The sequence below is a fragment of the Notolepis coatsorum genome (genome assembly GCF_963971535.1).
Source record: "Notolepis coatsorum genome assembly, chromosome: 14".
NCBI lineage: Eukaryota > Metazoa > Chordata > Actinopteri > Aulopiformes > Paralepididae > Notolepis > Notolepis coatsorum.
The window spans coordinates 19,582,015-19,603,830 of record NC_140178.1 but is presented as its reverse complement, the minus strand read 5'-3'; the positions used below and the strand labels follow the sequence as shown (position 1 = coordinate 19,603,830).

At 45.4% G+C, this 21,816-nt stretch overlaps 1 protein-coding gene across 1 annotated transcript; it reads right to left on the bottom strand.

The window, feature by feature from the left end:
• Nucleotides 1–4,166: 4,166 nt before the first annotated feature.
• Nucleotides 4,167–20,607, bottom strand: nr5a5 (nuclear receptor subfamily 5, group A, member 5; the record flags this gene model as incomplete). The annotated part of the gene is made up of 7 exons (XM_084329035.1): nt 4,167–4,414; nt 5,092–5,239; nt 6,752–6,871; nt 10,778–11,508; nt 14,945–15,086; nt 17,702–17,817; nt 20,508–20,607. The coding sequence occupies 7 exons, from the start codon at nt 20,605–20,607 to the stop codon at nt 4,167–4,169; spliced, it is 1,605 nt and encodes a 534-aa protein (XP_084185161.1).
• Between the last annotated feature and the right edge of the window lie 1,209 nt (nt 20,608–21,816).

The window sequence follows — 21,816 nt, the reverse complement described above, 5'->3', positions numbered from 1 at the left end:
CCTCTCTCAGCCTCCTCTCTCAGCCTCTCTCCTCTCAGCCTCTCTCCTCTCTCAGCCTCTCTCCTCTCTCAGCCTCTCTCCTCTCTCAGCCTCTCTCCTCTCTCAGCCTCTCTCCTCTCTCAGCCTCTCTCTCCTCTCTCAGCCTCTCTCCTCTCTCTCCTCTCTCAGCCTCTCTCCTCTCTCAGCCTCTCTCCTCTCTCAGCCTCTCTCCTCTCTCAGCCTCTCTCCTCTCTCAGCCTCTCTCCTCTCTCAGCCTCTCTCCTCTCTCAGCCTCTCTCCTCTCTCCTCTCTCAGCCTCTTACCCTCTATCCTCTCTCAGCCTCTCTCCTCTCTCTCCTCTCTCATCCTCTCTCCTCTCTCAGCCTCTCTCTCCTCTCTCAGCCTCTCTCTCCTCTCTCAGCCTCTCTCCTCTCTCAGCCTCTCTCCTCTCTCTCCTCTCTCAGCCTCTCTCCTCTCTCAGCCTCTCTCCTCTCAGCCTCTCCTCTCTCAGCCTCTCACCCTCTCTCCTCTCTCTCCTCTCTCAGCCTCTCTCCTCTCTCAGCCTCTCTCCTCTCTCAGCCTCTCTCTCCTCTCTCAGCCTCTCTCTCCTCTCTCAGCCTCTCTCCTCTCTCAGCCTCTCTCCTCTCTCTCCTCTCTCAGCCTCTCTCCTCTCTCAGCCTCTCTCCTCTCAGCCTCTCCTCTCTCAGCCTCTCACCCTCTCTCCTCTCTCTCCTCTCTCAGCCTCTCTCCTCTCTCAGCCTCTCTCCTCTCTCAGCCTCTCCTCTCTCAGCCTCTCACCCTCTCTCCTCTCTCTCCTCTCTCAGCCTCTCTCCTCTCTCAGCCTCTCTCCTCTCTCAGCCTCTCTCCTCTCTCAGCCTCTCTCCTCTCTCTCAGCCTCTCCTCTCTCAGCCTCTCTCTCCTCTCTCTCAGCCTCTCTCCTCTCTCAGCCTCTCTCTCCTCTCTCTCCTCTCTCCTCTCTCAGCCTCTCTCTCCTCTCTCAGCCTCTCTCCTCTCTCAGCCTCTCTCCTCTCTCAGCCTCTCTCCTCTCTCAGCCTCTCTCCTCTCTCAGCCTCTCTCTCCTCTCTCAGCCTCTCTCCTCTCTCAGCCTCTCTCTCCTCTCTCAGCCTCTCTCTCCTCTCTCAGCCTCTCCTCTCTCAGCCTCTCTCCTCTCTCAGCCTCTCTCTCCTCTCTCAGCCTCTCTCCTCTCTCAGCCTCTCCTCTCTCAGCCTCTCTCCTCTCTCAGCCTCTCTCTCCTCTCTCAGCCTCTCCTCTCTCAGCCTCTCTCCTCTCTCAGCCTCTCTCTCCTCTCTCAGCCTCTCTCCTCTCTCTCCTCTCTCAGCCTCTCCTCTCTCAGCCTCTCCTCTCTCAGCCTCTCCTCTCTCAGCCTCTCTCCTCTCTCTCCTCTCTCAGCCTCTCTCCTCTCTCAGCCTCTCTCCTCTCTCAGCCTCTCTCTCTCCCTCTCTCAGCCTCTCTCCTCTCTCAGCCTCTCCTCTCTCAGCCTCTCCTCTCTCAGCCTCTCTCCTCTCTCAGCCTCTCTCTCCTCTCTCAGCCTCTCCTCTCTCTCAGCCTCTCCTCTCTCAGCCTCTCTCCTCTCTCAGCCTCTCTCCTCTCTCAGCCTCTCTCCTCTCTCAGCCTCTCCTCTCTCAGCCTCTCTCCTCTCTCAGCCTCTCCTCTCTCAGCCTCTCTCCTCTCTCAGCCTCTCCTCTCTCTCCTCTCTCAGCCTCTCTCCTCTCTCAGCCTCTCTCCTCTCTCAGCCTCTCTCCTCTCTCAGCCTCTCTCTCCTCTCTCTCCTCTCTCAGCCTCTCTCCTCTCAGCCTCTCCTCTCTCAGCCTCTCTCCTCTCTCAGCCTCTCTCCTCTCTCAGCCTCTCCTCTCTCAGCCTCTCTCCTCTCTCAGCCTCTCCTCTCTCAGCCTCTCTCCTCTCTCAGCCTCTCTTCTCTCAGCCTCTCTCCTCTCTCAGCCTCTCCTCTCATCCTCTCTCTCCTCTCAGCCTCTCCTCTCATCCTCTCTCCTCTCTCAGCCTCTCTCTCCTCTCTCAGCCTCTCTCCTCTCTCAGCCTCTCTCCTCTCTCAGGCTCCTCTCCTCTCTCAGCCTCTCTCCTCTCTCAGCCTCTCTCCTCTCTCAGCCTCTCTCCTCTCTCAGCCTCTCTCCTCTCTCAGCCTCTCCTCTCTCTCCTCTCTCAGCCTCTCTCCTCTCTCAGCCTCTCTCCTCTCTCAGCCTCTCTCCTCTCTCAGCCTCTCCTCTCTCAGCCTCTCTCCTCTCTCAGCCTCTCCTCTCTCTCCTCTCTCAGCCTCTCTCCTCTCTCAGCCTCTCTCTCCTCTCTCAGCCTCTCCTCTCTCAGCCTCTCTCCTCTCTCTCCTCTCTCAGCCTCTCTCCTCTCTCAGCCTCTCTCCTCTCTCTCCTCTCTCAGCCTCTCTACCCTCTCAGCCTCTCTCCTCTCTCAGCCTCTCTCCTCTCTCAGCCTCTCTCCTCTTTCAGCCTCTCTCCTCTCTCAGCCTCTCCTCTCTCAGCCTCTCCTCTCTCAGCCTCTCTCCTCCCTCAGCCTCTCTCCTCTCTCCCCTCTCCTCTCTCAGCCTCTCTCCTCTCTCAGCCTCTCTCTCCTCTCTCAGCCTCTCTCTCCTCTCTCTCCTCTCTCAGCCTCTCCTCTCTCAGCCTCTCCTCTCTCTCCTCTCTCTCCTCTCTCCTCTCTCTCCTCTCTCAGCCTCTCCTCTCTCAGCCTCTCTCCTCTCTCAGCCTCTCTCTCCTCTCTCAGCCTCTCCTCTCTCAGCCTCTCTCCTCTCTCAGCCTCTCTCTCCTCTCTCAGCCTCTCTCTCCTCTCTCAGCCTCTCTCCTCTCTCAGGCTCTCCTCTCTCTCCTCTCAGCCTCTCCTCTCTCAGCCTCTCTCCTCTCAGCCTCTCTCTCCTCTCTCAGCCTCTCTCCTCTCTCAGCCTCTCTCCTCTCAGCCTCTCCTCTCTCAGCCTCTCTCATCCTCTCTCCTCTCTCAGCCTCTCTCTCCTCTCTCAGCCTCTCTCCTCTCTCACCCTCTCTCCTCTCTCAGCCTCTCTCCTCTCTCAGCCTCTCTCCTCTCTCACCCTCTCTCCTCTCTCAGCCTCTCTCCTCTCTCAGCCTCTCTCCTCTCTCACCCTCTCTCCTCTCTCAGCCTCTCCTCTCATCCTCTCTCCTCTCTCAGCCTCTCTCCCCTCTCCTCTCTCAGCCTCTCTCTCCTCTCTCACCTCTCTCCTCTCTCACCCTCTCTCCTCTCTCAGCCTCTCCTCTCTCAGCCTCTCTCCTCTCTCAGCCTCTCCTCTCATCCTCTCTCCTCTCTCAGCCTCTCTCCCCTCTCCTCTCTCAGCCTCTCTCTCCTCTCTCCTCTCTCACCCTCTCTCCTCTCTCAGCCTCTCTCAGCCTCTCTCTCCTCTCCTCTCTCAGCCTCTCTCCTCTCTCACCCTCTCTCCTCTCTCAGCCTCTCTCTCCTCTCTCAGCCTCTCTCTCCTCTCTCACCCTCTCTCCTCTCTCCTCTCTCACCCTCTCTCCTCTCTCAGCCTCTCCTCTCTCCTCTCTCTCCTCTCTCAGCCTCTCTCCTCTCTCAGCCTCTCTCCTCTCTCAGCCTCTCTCCTCTCTCAGCCTCTCTCCTCTCTCAGCCTCTCTCTCCTCTCTCTCCTCTCTCAGCCTCTCCTCTCTCCTCTCTCTCCTCTCTCATCCTCTCTCCTTTCTCAGCCTCTCTCCTCTCTCCTCTCTCTCCTCTCTCATCCTCTCTCCTCTCTCAGCCTCTCTCCTCTCTCAGCCTCTCTCCTCTCTCTCCTCTCTCAGCCTCTCCTCTCTCTCCTCTCTCAGCCTCTCTCCTCTCAGCCTCTCCTCTCATCCTCTCTCCTCTCTCTCCTCTCTCAGCCTCTCTCCTCTCAGCCTCTCCTCTCTCAGCCTCTCCTCTCATCCTCTCTCCTCTCTCAGCCTCTCCTCTCTCTCCTCTCTCAGCCTCTCTCCTCTCAGCCTCTCCTCTCTCAGCCTCTCCTCTCATCCTCTCTCCCCTCTCAGCCTCTCTCCTCTCTCAGCCTCTCTCAGCCTCTCTCCTCTCTCAGCCTCTCTCTCCTCTCTCAGCCTCTCTCCTCTCTCAGCCTCTCTCTCCTCTCTCAGCCTCTCTCCTCTCTCAGCCTCTCTCAGCCTCTCTCCTCTCTCTCAGCCTCTCTCTCCTCTCTCAGCCTCTCTCCTCTCTCAGCCTCGCTTGGTGTGCAGCATCTCCGTCAGCAGGGAGTTGCAGGGCAGGTCTCCCAGCAGGTGGCGCTGGTACAGATACTCCTCCACCTGCAGGCTGATGCTGCGGACCTCCGGCAGGCGGAGGAGCAGCTGACCGAACTTGTCCGAGCGTCCCGGCTGACTCTGCTGGGTGTGCCCCATCAGGACCCGGTTCACCCGCTCCTGGGTCTGTTCAACCTGCCTGCGGCTCTGCACCGCCTTCACGTCTGGGGGAGGTGGAGAGTAGAACAGAATGGAATGGAATAGAATAGAATAGAATAGAAAGCTTTATTGTCATTGTACTGTACATAATGCAATGAAATTAGGAGTGCTACTCCTGATCAATGCAGTTAAAACAAAATAGACAGGACTACAAGACATATTCATTCCTCCATGCTACACACATCACTCACTCCATACTACACACATGTCACTCACTCCATACTACACATGTCACTCACTCCATACTACACACATGTCACTCACTCCATACTACACATATCGGTTACACAGTACCCATAGTTCCTCACAGTACACATGTCATTGTTAAAAGTAATAAAAAGTGCAGGTCAGTATATGCAACAGTGCATAGACATATATAAAAAGGGCTATCAATATGATATACAGTTCCAATATATTATATCAACGTGAATAAAACATATCAATATGGATATGGAGAGATGTGTACTGCACAGATATGATGTGTATGGGTAGTAGAAGAGACATGCACACGCTTAATAATAATAACAACAACAACAACAACAACAATAGCAACAACAACGCATAGGTCACGTGCACAATAATGCTATCCTAATGAAAAACACTTGCGATGTGACTACTGATCTTTGACATTCTGCTAAGCGCCAGAGATAGCCAGTGTTTGTCATAAAAGGGAGAGACTCACCGGGGTTGAATAGGACCAGGTATTTGAGACAGACAAACTCGTGTCTGTCCAGCTGGAGTGCCTTCAGTTTGGACACCATGTCCTGTGTCCTGGACACAAGACTGCTCAGGGTCACCCCGGCCTGAGAGAGGATGGTGGACACCTCGATCTGCACCAGAGAGACAGAGGTACACTAAGAGATCAGCTCCTTACTAACAACTTAAAACGTTGCACTTGTCGTTTTTCTTTGGGACATTTTAACCACACAATGAATGAATACAGATTTATGGTATATTTTCCCAATTAAAAGGAAAACAAGGTGTTTACATTGTGCAAGACCTACAGTTTAAATCAATTGCATACTTACTATACTTATTGGATTCACGCTGCCTCAAAAAAATAGTTATGATGACCCAAGAATTTTCCCGTCTCAAATAGGCATACATATAATCATATATACATACATTTCTTGAAATAAAGTAAAAAATATATTTAGTGTTCTCTCTCCTGATTGGATAAAGTGGGAAGGGATACCAGAATACTTGTGTTCTGTTTACTGCAGAGCGGAGGGACTGGGAAACCCATGTTACTGACCAAACACTCTACATCAGTGATGGCTGTCAGAATGTAAGGGCGGCCGGGTAGCGCAGCGGACTAAGCGTCTGTCTACCACCACAGAGACAGTGGGATCGAAATCCAGCTGTGGTGCTTCCGGGTTGGCCGACCGTCCATACTAACACAATTGGCAGTGTTAGCGGGTGGGAAAGCCGGCGAGGGTGGGTCCTGGTCGTTGCAAACAGCGACTCCTACAGTTCGGTCGGGGCGCCTGCACAGCGAGGGAAGGATCTAGGAGAGGTAGTGTGACCTTCCACGCGTTACACTCTCCCAGTGAGAGTCCGCGCTGCCAGGTGAAAAGAAGCGGTGGGCTGGCTACACATGTGTCGGAGGAAGCATGTGATAGTCTCCGCCCTCCCAGACCGACGGTAGGGGGTAGAGTGCGCAACAACCAGGAAGGGGATTGGGAATTGGCATAACGACTAACATTGGGATGGGAGAAAAACGGAAAAAGAAGGGGGAATAAAAGATAATTACATTTATTTTTAAATGTAGAGCTATTTAACACTTATTTATACAAAATAATACCACTTACATCACATTTAAATGATCAGATGTATGTAATATATATAAAATCAAATGTATTTGTAAAGCCCGAAATCACAAGGTAATGCCCCCATGGGCTGTACAAGTCTTCTTTAAACAAGTCAAGAAGAAACATCACAATAAATCAAGAACAGAAATACACCATAAAATCCAAATATGCAACACTCCCAGGCATTCCCCAACGAAGGTATGGGAAAAACTCACTAAAAACCTTGCAATAGGGAAAAAAGCACCACGGGCGATGTGGAGGAGAGAAACCTTAGATGGGCCGTTCAAAGGGGGATCCCCCAACTTGGATGTCGGTGATATAGTGTTGCTATGGGTGATCGATGGGGGAAGAATAAACAGGCGAATAGTTGGTATGTATACAACGTGTAATAAAACACATATGTACTGTACATGCAGTAGCAACTGAGGTACATAAGAACATTTTTGAAAAATGTAAATAGAATAGAGCTAAGAACAACAACAATACAATTGTTGTATATTATCTTTAGGTCTGGTATGAGTGGGCCTCTACCTGTTGTCCAGTGACCAGGTAGACACAGCCGTCTCTGCCGTAGGTCACCTGTCTACACAGGTGGTCAAGGACCAACAGCTCACTCCAGCAGCTTTGCAGCAGAGCCATCTGATCCTCTACCTGTAGACAGCGCCAGTGTTGAGGAGGGGTTAACTGCATGCAGACTGTGATTACATTAGATTACATTAGATTATATTCAAATGTATTGTCATCGCACCGCACAAGTACAGTACAAGGAAAATAGGTTTGGCATCCAACCAGAGCGCAAATGTAACAGTGAAGTTACAAGTTACAGTTAAAATAGTAATATACAATGTACAGGTGATTAAACTGGGTATAAAATATATAAATTAGTACTACTGAGTATAGTGCTAATCATGTACAGAGTTTGTAGTATTAGTATGTACAGTGATAAAGACACTATGGTAAGTCCTATTGGCCAGCAGTGTAACTAGTAAGAGTAGGTAAGGGATATGTACAGATATAGTATCTACAGATATGTAAAAAGGATTATATGCAAGTATGTACAGACAGATGTGTGTGTGTATATATATATATATATATATAGTGTGTATATATATATATATATATATATATATATATATATATATATATATATATATATATATATATATATATATATATATATATATATATATATATATATATATATATATATATATATTATATATATATATATATATATATATATAGATATATATATATATATATATATATATATATATATATATTATATTATATATATATAATAGATATATAATAGATATACAGTATATACAAGAATAAATATATATACATATACATCATTGTTGTACATGCTATCATACAGAGCTATATGTGTTATAATGCAGGTGTATACTGTAGTAGGTATATAGAATAATTATATGCAGGTATATTCAGACGGATATGGATATATATATATATATACTGTATATATGTGTGTGTTAAATATAAATATATAAATTAGTGCCATGAACGTTAACGCCTGTGATTAATCTGGAAACATTAACGCATTACTTTTACATAAATGAATGATTATGACAGTTTGACCCCAACTTCCTCCTGTAGTTCCGGCATGGTTGTTTATCAAAATGCACAAGGAGCGCACAGCAGAGAGTCTGATGATGAGGCACTGTACACAGACAAAACTCTAGACCCGTGCCAGCATAGACACATGTCCACTACACTGGTGGTCAGCAGTCAGCACACACAGGTGCCCATGCTAAGCTGCCCATATTGCACAAAAGTACTTGGCTACACCTGCGTCTACAGGGCCATGCGAGAGACTGTTTTCTTTGGCAGGCCACATTGTGCAGAAGAAGAGGTCAGCTCTGTCATCTGAACATGTCAACAAGCTAGTCTGCCTGAGCAACTGGTTAAAGAAAAAGTAGATGAACTGGTTGACTGGAGTCATGTTACACAAGTCCACACAAAGTAATCATATTCAACTAGGAGTATGAAAAGGGACTGTTCACCCTTCACCGTCTCTTCAAAGACACTATGACATCTGTTTCTGAAAATAGCACAACATTTATTTGGGTGAGATGTTACTTTGCAAACAATTTACAGGCAAGCTGTTTAGATTCACTTTTTAGCAGACGTTACTTTGTAACTGTTCTTAAAGTGGTTGTTTGCTAATTAGGTCTGCAATTTATTTATGTTATGGGTAATGCCAATCACTCTCTAATTAAGTAATAAAGTAACAAAAAAATATTGATTCCTCTAACCAGTTTGTCATTTATTTATTCCACCACCACACATATTTGTTTGAACTAAATATTAGTATTTTAAACTTGTGATTAATCGTGATTATTGGGGAGGTGTTAGCTGCATGCAGACTGTTGTGTGTAATAGTGCAGACCCTTTTGACTCACCCATTAACTCATTCAGCGCCAATCACGAGTATAGTCGGGTTTTAATCGTTATTTCTTTTATTAGCTATATCTATTCATTTTCACCCATCCAGCCTGATGTTATCATTGGGAATGGGTCTGAGCTCGCAAAAGGGCAAATACTGCCGCCTACGCCTTCCAGCTGGTATTGCACTGCATTATAAATGGTGTAGTTTCTTTTCTGGGACGATCCAAGCCGTGCGGGCGGGGTTTAGGTGCTCAGGCGAGGTAGGCCTTTGCAACGATGGCATGGAACAGTAACCCCGCCCGCCCGTTCGTGTGTAACGCTCGGTAATGTGAGATGGACCTCCACGAGCAGCATTTGGAATGGCGATCAGATAATTGGATTATTTCTTTTGCATTACATCAGATACCAGGTAAGAACTGTCAGGCGATTAAAAAAATGTATCTAATTAATTACAGGATTTGTAATTAATTAATCTAATTAATCACATTTTAATCGCATAACCATTTTAGGCCTGATATTCTATATTCTATAATCATATTTCAAATGGCATGTGTCCGGATGGCAGAATTCAGTACTGTATCTACAAAACCTTCTGTTTAATCATCTTCCATTTATTAATTTGCTTAGATTTTTCAGGTCTGGTCAATTTTAGCATTCATTACAATTTACGCAAGCCTAGTAACAGACACAGTATTTCTGACACTGGGAATACATTCCCTGAGATCCATAGATGTCCCTAGAATTAGATACCAAGAACATGCAAATGGACAATATTAAAAAAAAGTCTGTAAATGTTTATTCTACGTTCTTATGGAATGAATGAGATAAAAAAATATTTAAATAAAATTATTATTATTATTATTTTCTTTTTTTTTATAAATTTTGAGTTAATTTTCATAACGCAATAATTTGCTGTGTAATTAATTAATCTCATTAAGGCGATAAACTGACAGCCTTAATATAAAAGCTTGCGTTGATCTGATATGTCTTTCTACCCCGATCGAAGCTGTGTGTGTGTGTGTGTGTGTGCGTGTGTGTGTGTGTGTGTGTGTGACTGTGTGTTGGGTGGGAGGAGGTGGCGGGGGAGCCCCGCGGTCCAGGGCTTTTTTCATTCTTGCATGAGGAAGGATAATAATGATGATCTAGCGTTGATTTCAGGAAGATTCGATAATCAGGCGAAAAATGACAACGTGTTTACTGTTTAGTGTCCATTAAAGGGCTATTATCGCGTCTTTTCCTGGAATTACTAAGAATCACCAAAACTATACTCATATTCAAAACGGTATAAAACGGAAATGTACCAATGAAAAAACAATCCGTTTCATACATGTTGACTGGAAGCAACTCACTGATAATCTACGGGTGTATTAGACCCATAGCTATAATTTAAGATATATTTTAAGCACTCGCAAATCTCGCAGTCCCCCCATTGATTAAAGCGGTGGCATTCTAGCACCCTCTCGCGCATTAAGCGATGGCGCAGAATGAGTTAAAGGAACAAGCCAACATTATGGGGAAATGCACTTACCATCTTCTCCAGAGTCAAACAAACAAGAAGTTAAGATAATAATTTCCTTAAAAAGAACAACATCCAACGATGTATGGTAGCACCTGTAACAATCACAAATGTGCCTACTATATTGTTGTTATTATTATTTAGTTGCAATGCCATGTTTGGTCACTAAGTGGCGCTCCTTGTTTGTACTTGATGTAGCAACAGGTTTAATTTTATTTAACTTGAGCCAGTAACTCACTTCCTGTCTACAAAGTTAACTTGTCATCTCTAGTAACGATTTGACTCGTGTCTGTGAATCTATATGTCAATCTACATATATGTTGACAGAATGACCAGGCATCCACAACCGTGGGCTGCTAACCCCAAGGGGATTGATAAAGGAACACTTGACTTGATTTGAACAAAGTTAGTATTGGTAGGGGGGAGAGAGAGAGAGAGAGAGAGAAAGAGAGAGAGAGAGAGAGAGAGAGAGAGAGAGAGAGAGAGAGAGAGAGAGAGAGAGAGAGAGAGGAGGGGAGAGAGAGAGAGAGAGAGAGAGAGCACAGCCCCCGGATCAACACACTGCTCAACCGCCTGCTTATAGGCACACGACAGTGGAGACTAGAGTGCTACCGTACAGCCGTCATTACCTTGACCTCCTTGAAGAGAGCACTATTCCTGGCCCACTCCACGAGCCCGAACAAAGTCTGGTCGGCCATCTTGCACATGATGCTAAACGTGTTGAGGCGGTCGTGTTTCCCCCGGCTCGCCTGCTCTCTCTGCAGGCTGGCCAGCACCTTGGCACAGAGCTGAGTCTCGTCCGGCTCTCCCTCCAGGAGCTGGCTCAGAAAGTTAGGTGTCGGGGCAGACCACGAGTCCGGGGTCGAAGCCGGACCCGGGGTCAGAGACGGGGTCGAGCATGGCGTCGAGCATGTTGTCGAGCCGGGCGTCGTCAGGGGCGTGGAAAAGCCGCTGGTTGTCAGGTGCGCTGGGGGTGTTGCGGGGCTGCAGCCAATGGGGTAACCAGGCAGGGAGTGGTGGTAGAGTCCACCGTAGGGCAGCGGCGGAGGAGTCAGTACCTTGTCTCTGCTCATGGTACAGTCCAGAGGTGTGGGGAAATCCGATTGTCCCACGCCAGAGGGATAGGCCTGGGATTGGTGGAAAGGGTCAGAGGTCAGCGGGACAGCTGTGTGACTGGACGCGAAGTGGGGGTCACTTGAGGCCACGGGCCAGTGCATCTGTGTAGTTTCCATTTTTATCCTATAGGGGGCAGTGGTTGTCTGGTGATACGTCTGCCGGGTCTGCTGTTTCATCTGCCTGTCCCGTCGGTAGAGAGGCCCAAATTTGTTCCTGCCGCCTCTCATACGGTCTGCTCTTACCGCTGGTGAGAGACGTGGTTAGTCATTAGTACATTAGGCAACATCGAATGAGACTGCTTCACAACATACGCCAATAACGTCAAACCGTCTGGCTTTTACTGGCAAGATTCAGGCAATTACCAAAGAAGTTTCTTTTGTACTACATTGTGGATACTGATATTATTTATTTGTTGTTGTTTTCAATGTTAACACATTCCCGGCCAAGCACGGACATGTCCATGTTTCGGATCCAACGGTAGAGGGCCAACCACGGACATGTCCGTGGCAAGGTTGTTTTGGCTTTTATTCCATTTTAATAACCTAATCAATGTCACCGAGCGGCACTGCAGATTTACCCTACTCTTGGAATTCGGAAAAGTGCATTACCGGCCAGATCCTCGTAGGGACGATGTCTCAATAATGCAGTGTTCCCTGTGGCAGAAAGGTGTTTTATTTTTTTGGATCTCAAATGGACTTTCCTGTTAGGGTGAATCTATGCGTGTAGCATGTAGCATGGAATACGTTTTGGGAGCTGAATTCAGTGTGCAGTAAAGGAATATATCATCAGCCAATGGACATATGGATCTACCAGATGGCGATCGATAACTGGGAAATCCTTTTTGCAGTCCAACCGGCCACAGGTAAGATCTTTTTCACATAAATTACACGCTGATCAGGCCTTGTTATCATAGCTAACCAGGCGATCAGCGAATGTGGCTACTGAGGCTAACGCCGCTATTGGTAATCAATAATCAGAAACGATGTCCCCCGCCCCCCCCTTTCATGCATTCATGGTGGAACATTATATCGATCATATGCATTTTGATTTTTAGCTCTAGCTTCTGTAGGGCCGAAACGGCATTCGATTTAACGTCATATAGCTTAGCAGCCTGTATCTCGTTTTGCAGGAAATATACCAGACCAATCCCATATAACGCTTATATTCAAGACGCTATAAAATGGGAACGTATTGATGAAAAAATTATTTCTTTAAGCCATTTTGAAGGGACGGTTTATAGTGTCAATTGACAATGAGAATGGACAGATAGCAATACTATAAAGTATAGATTTAGCTCTACAAACAGCCTCACGCACAATGAAACCTTATTATGATATGCTGGCCTTATAGAGTGAAGTTAGACGGATCCAAATGGCCCCGAATGTGTTAAGAATGAAGTATTATTCGTAATCGGGGGTCCTACACCAGGTCCTGTGCCGGGTCCTGCCGCCGAGGAGCCTCCAGCCCGGGGTCCTACGACGGGTCTCGCCGCCGAGGAGCCTCCGGACCGAGGTCCTATGCCGGGTTCTGCCACCGTGGAGCCTCCAGTTCGGGGTCCTACGCAGGGTCCCGCTGCAGGGGAGATCCCAGTCCCAGGTCCTACCCCTGGGTTATCTTCTCCACCCCCCCCCCCCCCCCCTGCTCCAATCTCCCTCGCTCCTTTCATCGACCCCCCCTCCCCGGCCCAATGCCCACTGGCCCTTTTCCTCAACCCTCCCTCCCCCAGCCCCTCTTCTTCGGGGCTGCTTCCTACCCTCCCACCCTGCCCGTTCCTGGGTGGTCTGGCTGGCCGTCTAGTAGCCGTCCATTGAGGGGGGGGGGGGGGGTACTGTAACATTCCCCAGGTTGCTGCGCCATCCTGTGGACTAATTCAGGTGGTGCAGCTTTGTTCCCTCATCACCAATTTGTGTCAGGTTATTATCATCAATTTGTTGTCTGTGCATTTGTTATCTGTATTGTCTGTGATGTGCAACTCCCTGGTCTAATGTCTCTCCTGTCTGTGTTAGGTTTGTGATCTGGTTTAGTGTTGTTATCTTGTGTGTATTTATATTTCAACCATGTAATGTTCTGTGTCACTCTGTTCCTCCCAGCTGAGTCTAATTATCCAATTACCCTCCTGTGTCAATCAGTGTCTGTATATATGCCTGTGAGTTCCCTTTCTTCTCTGTCGCGTCATTACTCCTTGTTACCTGGTTTCTGTCGTGGTGTGTTCTTGTGTTGTCAAGCCGTTCGCTGTTCACCTTTTTTGTAAGTAAATTATCTGGAAGGATTGCTCTCCCTCTGTGTTTTGGAGCTACTCTTTATGTCATTAAAGGAGCATTGCAAATTATTCAAGACTCAACACCTGCCTTCGTCTATCCTCTGCTGGTCTGCGCCTGGGTTCTTCTCTATCCACCTTGATGATTTTGTGAAGACACATGTGTACATGGTATATACCTTTGATTTGGAAGTATTTGGGGTTTCAGGCAATCAACCAGAACGATTTGGGAAGGGGCGATGTTTAGTGTGTAATAGCGCAAAAATTACAGTATGTAGAAATTAACTGATTAGTCAGTGATGGACTGTGAACAATGCCTGTCAAATTAGCCATACTATTGTCTCCATAGCTATAATATAGAATATACAATAGCTCCGCAAAGATTGTGAAATATCATAAATGGTCAAGAAAAGCTGGCGCCAGGCAGTACAGATGGGGAAAGTGGGTGGCACTCAAAGAGTTAATGTAGTGAAATTGTGTGGTTTGTTTTGTATTTTTGTATTTGGGCTATACTTTTTCTGCCAGCCAACTGCCCACCATACCCCACCCCACCCCCTACCCCCAGAGGTCCACAATGGAAATAAGCCTTTTGGCTTTATTGTGTTTTTAACCTCAATTCTTTTTTAAATGTATATATGTATCTTTTATAAATTATCAAATAAATTCAATCAATCAATCTCCCAAGCCACTGTGTCGCCCCCCATACTACGTCTACTACTACTCTGTCAGACGTACGCCTCCACTACAAACTCAGCATATTTTATCTGAGTCACTGTAGCACTGGTTTATGAGTCCATAGAGGTTTTATGCCAGTAAGGCATAAAGGGCACTAAGTAAGTACGATAAGTCATGGGAGTTGAACATGTTTGAACTGTGTTTGGTCACAAACAGTGTTTGATATATTAGGGACTGTGGTTGTTTTGGCAGACAACAGCAGCAGGAGCAGTGCCAACACTGCAAGTTACTGATGAAGGAATTTGGCCCAATTGTTGTCAGTGTTGCCATGGGAATTTGCAGGTCCTGATTATTACTCTTAGCCCTTATAGTGAAGCAGCTAAGATCCCTATTATAGCCCTTTTTTACTGTCACCTTGACTTAACTCATACAGTTCTTCAACCCAATCAATGGCATAGGTTGACAGGTTGCCTTGCGTGTGCGTGCATACATGCATGTGTATGTGTGTGTTTAATGCTCGTGCATACGTGTGTGTGTGCACACGTTTGCTTGTGTGTGTGAGCTTGTGTGTACAGACATGTGTGTGTGTGTGTGTGAGAGAGAGAGAGAGAGAGAGCATACATGTAGTGTGTACATGCATGTGTGTGTATGTGTGAGAGAGAGAGAGAGAGCGTGTGTGTGTGTGTGTGTGTGTGTGTGTGTGTGTGTGTGTGTGTGTGTGTGTGTGTGTGTGTGTGTCTCTCTATACCTTCTCTCTTCATGCCCACTGCCAGGCACTTCTGGAAGCGACAGTAGGGGCAGCGCTTCCTCTGGGACGGGTTCATGGGACAGTTCTGCCTTTCTGCACAGATGTACTGTTTGTTATTCTGCACCGAACGCTTAAAGAAGCCCTGCAGAGAGAGAGAGAGAGAGAGAGAGAGAGAGAGAGAGAGAGAGAGAGAGAGAGAGAGAATGTTGAATGGGATCAGCCATCTTCTCGTTTATGATAGTAATTTAAACAGGTTATTACCTCGGATGTCATAATCATTAGTCATTTGTTGCATTATTAACTAGCTAACGTTGGATATATTGATTGATGTATATTTCCTCAGATAGCTTGTATATTTATTATTTAGTTTATCCGCACATCTCCCATAGGCTTCAATAGAACTGGCACCGAGCAGAGCATAGAACGCTGGTGTTCTGATGTGATGACTCTTCCTTCTTTAATCGTTTCCTTGTTTTCAACCAGGAAATGCAAACGTGATATATATTTAGTGATCTATGTACAAAAGCCATTATCTTTTCCAGCTAATCTCTTAGTCACAATTAGATTGTAGGGTAAATAAAAATGGCAAATGGCCGCATTTATATAGCGCTTTTTTCCAAAGCGCTTTACAATCTGTTCCTCACATTTTACCCATTCACTCATACATTCACACACCGATGGCAGAGGCAACCAGGCAAGGTGCCAACCTGCACATTGGGAGCAATTCGGGTTAAGTGTCTGACTCTTGCTCAAGGACACTTCGACACGCTCGTGTTATCTGGACTCCTGTGAGTTGCCAGTGCATCGTGCTGTCTATGCGCATTCCTATTCAATGCTCAAAATATGGCAAAATAGTATGCAGGGATTGATTGATTGATTGAAAACTTTATTAACAGATTGCAGAATGGGTACAATACCTACAGCTCAATACATACAATTGTTAAGGGGATGCAGACCAAAGAAAGACTTTCGTCTTGTTTACATCAGGGTCCCCCATTTTCAATTCATATATGACATACATGACATACAGATAGACAGTACTGCTACATCTATACATTTATGACATACCAGATTTGCAAATACAGTAGGCCTACTGTTTGTGATACAAAAAGAGTCCAGAAAAGGGAGTATATACATTTGACGTGAAAACTGTACATTGGAGGAGGTTGGGTGGGGTTGGGTGGGGGGGGGGGGGGGGTTGGGTAGGAGGGGTTGGGGGGGAAACACTGTACAAGCAAAACTGTACATTGGAATATTGACAACCATACTAGGTAATTTACTGTACATTGGAGGGGGTTGGGGGGGGGACACTGTACAAACAAGCAAAACTGTACATTGTAATATTGACAAAACCATACTAGGTAATTTACTGTATTGGAGGGGGTTGGGTTAGGACAGGTATTTACAGGGGCCAGTTTCGAATTGCAGTCTCCCGTAGGTGTTCTTTGAGAGTGGTTTTGAAAGTGGGTAGTGATTCACATTATTTTACAGTTAGGTAGGGCGTTCCACATTGATGTGGCATAATTGCGAAACGTACTTAGTCCCTTGTTTGAGCCGAATCTGGGTTTAACATGATTTGTGGAGCTCCCTCTGGTGTTGTGATCGTGGTATTCACTGACCTTTGGGAAGTATTTTGACATGTACATGGGTACCTTGGTCGTGTAGTGTATCTTGTAGACCAGGCCCATTGCAAGTTGCTGTACTCTGTCGTCTACTCTAAGCCATCCTAGGTTGTCAAAGTGGGCAGGGGTGAGGTGGGTTCTAGGAGTAAGGTCAAGCAGTAGTCTGACCAGTTTGTTTTGAGATGTTTGTAATTTTGTTTTTAGCGCCTTTGAGGTGCTTTGGTACCATGAGGTGCAAGCATAGTCGTAGTACCCTTGATTACAAACATCACAAAACAAACTGGTCAGACTTCTACTTGACCTTACCCCTAGAACCCACCTCACCCCTGCCCACTTTGACAACCTAGGATGGCTTCGAGTAGACGACAGAGTACAGCAACTTGCAATGGGCCTGGTCTACAAGATACACTATACGACTAAGGTACCCATGTACATGTCTACTTCCCAAAGGTCAGTGAATACCACAACCACAACACCAGAGGAAGCTCAACAAATCATGTTAAACCCAGATTCGGCTCAAACAAGGCACTAAACACGTTTCGCAATTATGCCACATCAATGTGGAACGCCCTACCCAAAGCTGTAAAGGAATGTGAAATTGTGAATCACTACCCACATTCAAAACCGCTCTTAAAGAGCACCTACGGGAGGCTGCAATTCGAAACTGGCCCCTGTAAATGTCCAAAACCCCCCACCCCCACCCCCTCCTAATAGACAGTCTGTATGTATATATTCCCTCCCCACCGTATGTATATTTCTCTCCCACCCACCCGCCCCCTCCTAATGTACAGTCCCCTCCCCATCATATGTATTATACTCTGTCAGGATCTATGGGTAACAGTACTGTATATTTGAATATCGTATATGTCACAAATGTAACAGTACTAAATACCTGTATGTCATGTATGTCCCTATGCCATAAATGTCATGTATGTTGTGTATGTCATAAATGTCACTATGAATTGAAAATGGGGGACCCTGATGTAAACAAGACAAACGTCTTTCTCTGGTCTGCATCCCCTTAACAATTGTGTGTATTGAGCCGTACTGTATTGTACCCATTCTGCAATCTGTTAAATAAAGTTTTCATTCATTCAGACAGAATGCGATTCAGTCATGATGATCAAGCAGATACCTTGCAGCTCTCACAGGTGAGCAGTCCATAGTGGTATCCAGACACTCTGTCTCCACACACTGGACAGCTGTCCTCTGGGTCTCGCCTCGTCTCCGGCTCTGTCTTCAGCTCCTGAGCTGGGGAGACATCACCACAAAGGGCTTACATTAAACATTATAGCTACATGCATAGATAGACTTTGGGAATTGTATTGTCTCTTTCCGCAATATGTGTGTGTGTGTGTGTGTAAGTGGCTGCATTTATATAGCGCTTTTATCCAAAGCGCTTTACAATTTGTTCCTCACATTTTTACCCATTCACACACCGACGGCGAAGGCGATCATGCAAGGTGCCGACCTGCTCATGGGGAGCAATTAGGGGTTAAGTGTCTTGCTCAAGGACATGCTGCCGGGAGGAGCTGGAATCGAACCAGGAACCTCCGGATAACCAGACGACTGCTCTACCTACCGAGCCACTGTCGCCCCTACTGTGTGTGTGTGTGTGTGTGTGTGTGTGTGTGTGTGTATATGTGAATGAATGAATGATTTTATTTCTTTTACAAAGCAATTACAGTAGTAGGACATTTATTTTCAAAAAAATTAAGAAAATGACCAAAATGGTGTAGGCTGAAGCCGAGGCTTATAATTGCCTACCCTTTTTTTACATAAAAAAAAAAAAACATAATTCAGTAAATAATTTTGCAAAAACAAAAGGTTACAAAAGTTTCATTTATTTTTTTATCTAAATTTCTTTGTCACGATTTTAACCCTTTCACTACCACACTACCAAATTGTTAACCCTTTCACTGCGACAACACAGAAGGTTAACCCTTTCAGGAAGAATAGCTGTTGCTTATGTGACAGCTAATGGGGACCTGAATGAACAATAAACAAGCGCGATTTACTGTTGAAGTGAAAGTATCACTATTTATAGATCAGTGTAATGTTTCTCTGAAACATAACACACCATTATAACATGCCTGTAATACATAAGTGAATGTAAACACAGAATGTATCAGTATTATAGTAGAGAAGATACACTATACATATTAATACTACCTACTGTACTCTACCTACTGAGCCACTGTCGCTCCCATACGGCTCATTAGCCCTATTACTTAGTAGTACTAATTTATAGATTTTATATCCAGTTTAATCACCTGTACATTGTATATTACTATTGCACTTTACTGTTACATTCACACTCTGGTTGGATGTCAAATTTATTTTCATTGCACTGTACTTGTGCTGTATAATGACAATACATTTGAACCTAATCAAATCAAATTTAGATTTGTGAGATGGTAATTTTAAGTGTTACAATGTCATGGTAAGGTTAAGGAGAGGTTAAGGTTATGGGGAGAATGGGTGGCTATGCTGTCGTGTAAGTAGGTCATGTGATGAGGTTTATTGCTCAGCTGATTGGAGGACAGCTAACACTAGGACAATACAGTGTTTTATCACCCAGATTGACTGACTAAACTATGGTCTCAGGATATGACCCTTACATAATTCTACATGACCATGGGATGTGATTTGAATCAATGGAAAGTTCCGTTGCGTGCCGGTTATTTCTGTAACTACGGGTCGGTCTAGACTGTGCACCCGCCCGGTAAGAAACTATTGATGTACTGAACTAAGAAACTGATTGTATCATTGTACATGTTAATATTACAACTCTGTACATACATCTGATTAGTACTATTACTCAACAGTACTAATTTATATATTTTATAACCAGTTTAATCACCTGTACATTGTATATTACTATTGTACTTTACATTACATTTGCAGTCTGGTTGGATGCCAAACCTATTTTCGTTGTACTGTACTTGTGCTGTATAATGATAACCCTGTATGATAACATGTACAATAATGCTGTATATATACTGTATCTATTATGTAGTATTACCGTGTATATATCCACATCTGGCTGTACATACCTGCATATAATCCTTTTTACATATCTGTAGATACTATATCTACAGTATATCTGTACATATCCCTTACCTACTCTTACTAGTTACGCTGCTGGCCAGTATGACTTACTAACAAACTGTCTTTATACCTGTATCACTTATACCTGTACATTAATAGTACAACTCTGTACATACTGTATATCTGATTAGCGCTATTACTCAGTAGTATACTCATTTAGATATTTTATATCCAGTTTAATCACCTGTACATTGTATATTGCTGTTGCACTTTACTGTTACATTTGTACTCTGGTTAGATGTCAAACGTACTGTACTTGTGCTGTATAATGACAATACATTTTAATCTAATCTAATCTAAAGAAGTTAGAGTTGCACCCTCTTTAAGTTACATTGAACCAGTGGAACCAATGGTACAACTCCTTTTAACTTATTTTTAGTTTTTTCCCCCTTTTAGATATAATTTGGAAAGTGATGTGGTGTAAATTAACAGTATTTTCATTCAATTATAACTTTGGGAAGTGATGACATTTAGGAAAGGAGAACCAGTCATATATCCTGGCATTGTCAGGGTATTTTTGGTATTATTTTTTTTACAGTGTTTTACAGTGGTGTTACAGACTTATTTTGTGTAAATGTAAATGTCATTTTAATTGATTCATCGTCTTGTAGTGGTGTCTGTATGTAGCTGTCTGTATGTAGCTACTGACCGGAGCAAAATGTATTTCCCTTACAATAAAGAACATCTAATCTATTCTAATCTAAAAATAATTGTCACTTTACAATGTTTGTATTATGATAAGATTGTTTCTGCATTTCAACCAATGATCTTTTGACACAGTCGCCTGTCTAAAAAGAGCAGTATCCACAGAAACTGTTCAGCCTACTTACATGTTGATGATCCCTCGAGAGTCAACAGGTCATGGGGGTAGTCGGCAGGGTGGAGGCCCAGAGGCCGGGGCTGCTCTGGGAGGTAACGGGGTAGGTCCATTGTGGCTGAGGGGACATGGGAACGCGGTCAACTCAACTTGATCCTCATGGTCGAAGAGGAACCGGAGCCCGGACGGAGACAAGGAGAAAAGGACAGAGAAAGACAGGCAGGCAGCCCCTGTGGCCCCGCGACACTGATGCTGGGTTGAGGCCCACATAAGTGGACTTTGATCCAATGCTCGGGGTCATAAAACCTCTCCTGACTGGCACTCCTACCCTGCAGCCAGACATACCGTCCAGGGAGACCGTCAGACAGCCACCTGCTGGAATGCTGTGTGGAGAGACTGGCTGTGAAACAACCACTACAGTAATAACTAGGGATGCCCCGATCACGTTTTTTGCCACCGATACTGATCACCGATCGTCATGAGCCATATCGGCCGATACCGATCCGATACCGATCCGATACCGATCGTTTTTGATTAAAAAATTTTTAATTTAATTTTATATAATTCTTTTTTTTTATAAAATATATATATTATATAATTAGACTTGTACTTGTATTATCTGCGAGACATCGCCACCACGCAACAAGCTCCACTGTCTGTGTGTACTCTAGTAGCCTCCAGCTACGGCCAGGATTCTCCGGAGCTGCACCTGGACCCTATACTCGAGTAGCCTCGAGCTACGGCAAGGATTCTCCTGCGCTGCAGATGGACCCTATTGGTATAACGTTACTGTGGTCATATCACATTCAACATGCCCTCAGCTCGAATACGCATCGAATCAGTGTTATAAGACATTGATATCAGGAGCTATCTGTAGCTACTGCTAGCCGGATATATAACGTTAATACAACGCCTCAGTGAAATATTTAGTTCAATGGGACATTTCGTTTTGAACAGTGAACTAACTTGCGCTAACGTGAGCTAACAACTAACAGCTAACAGGTATCATACACGTCTCTACTAGACTTGATGGAGCGTTTGTTGATGTCAGGAGCTATCGGTAGCTGGCCGGCTAGATCAAGTCAAGTCAAGTCAAGAGTTTTAATTGTCACGGCATACAGGTATACAATGAAATGCGGGTGGTCTTGCAAACGGTCTAGATACCGTTTGGTTAGACAATGCCTCATCATGTACAAACAGAGAATCAAAAGCACTCCTGTAGTCTCGCGAGAGGTGCAGAAATGGGATTTGACGTCAGAGGAGACGCTCCAGGCTGCGTTTGACTGCACAGACTGGAGCGTGTTCCGCGACACAGATAACAT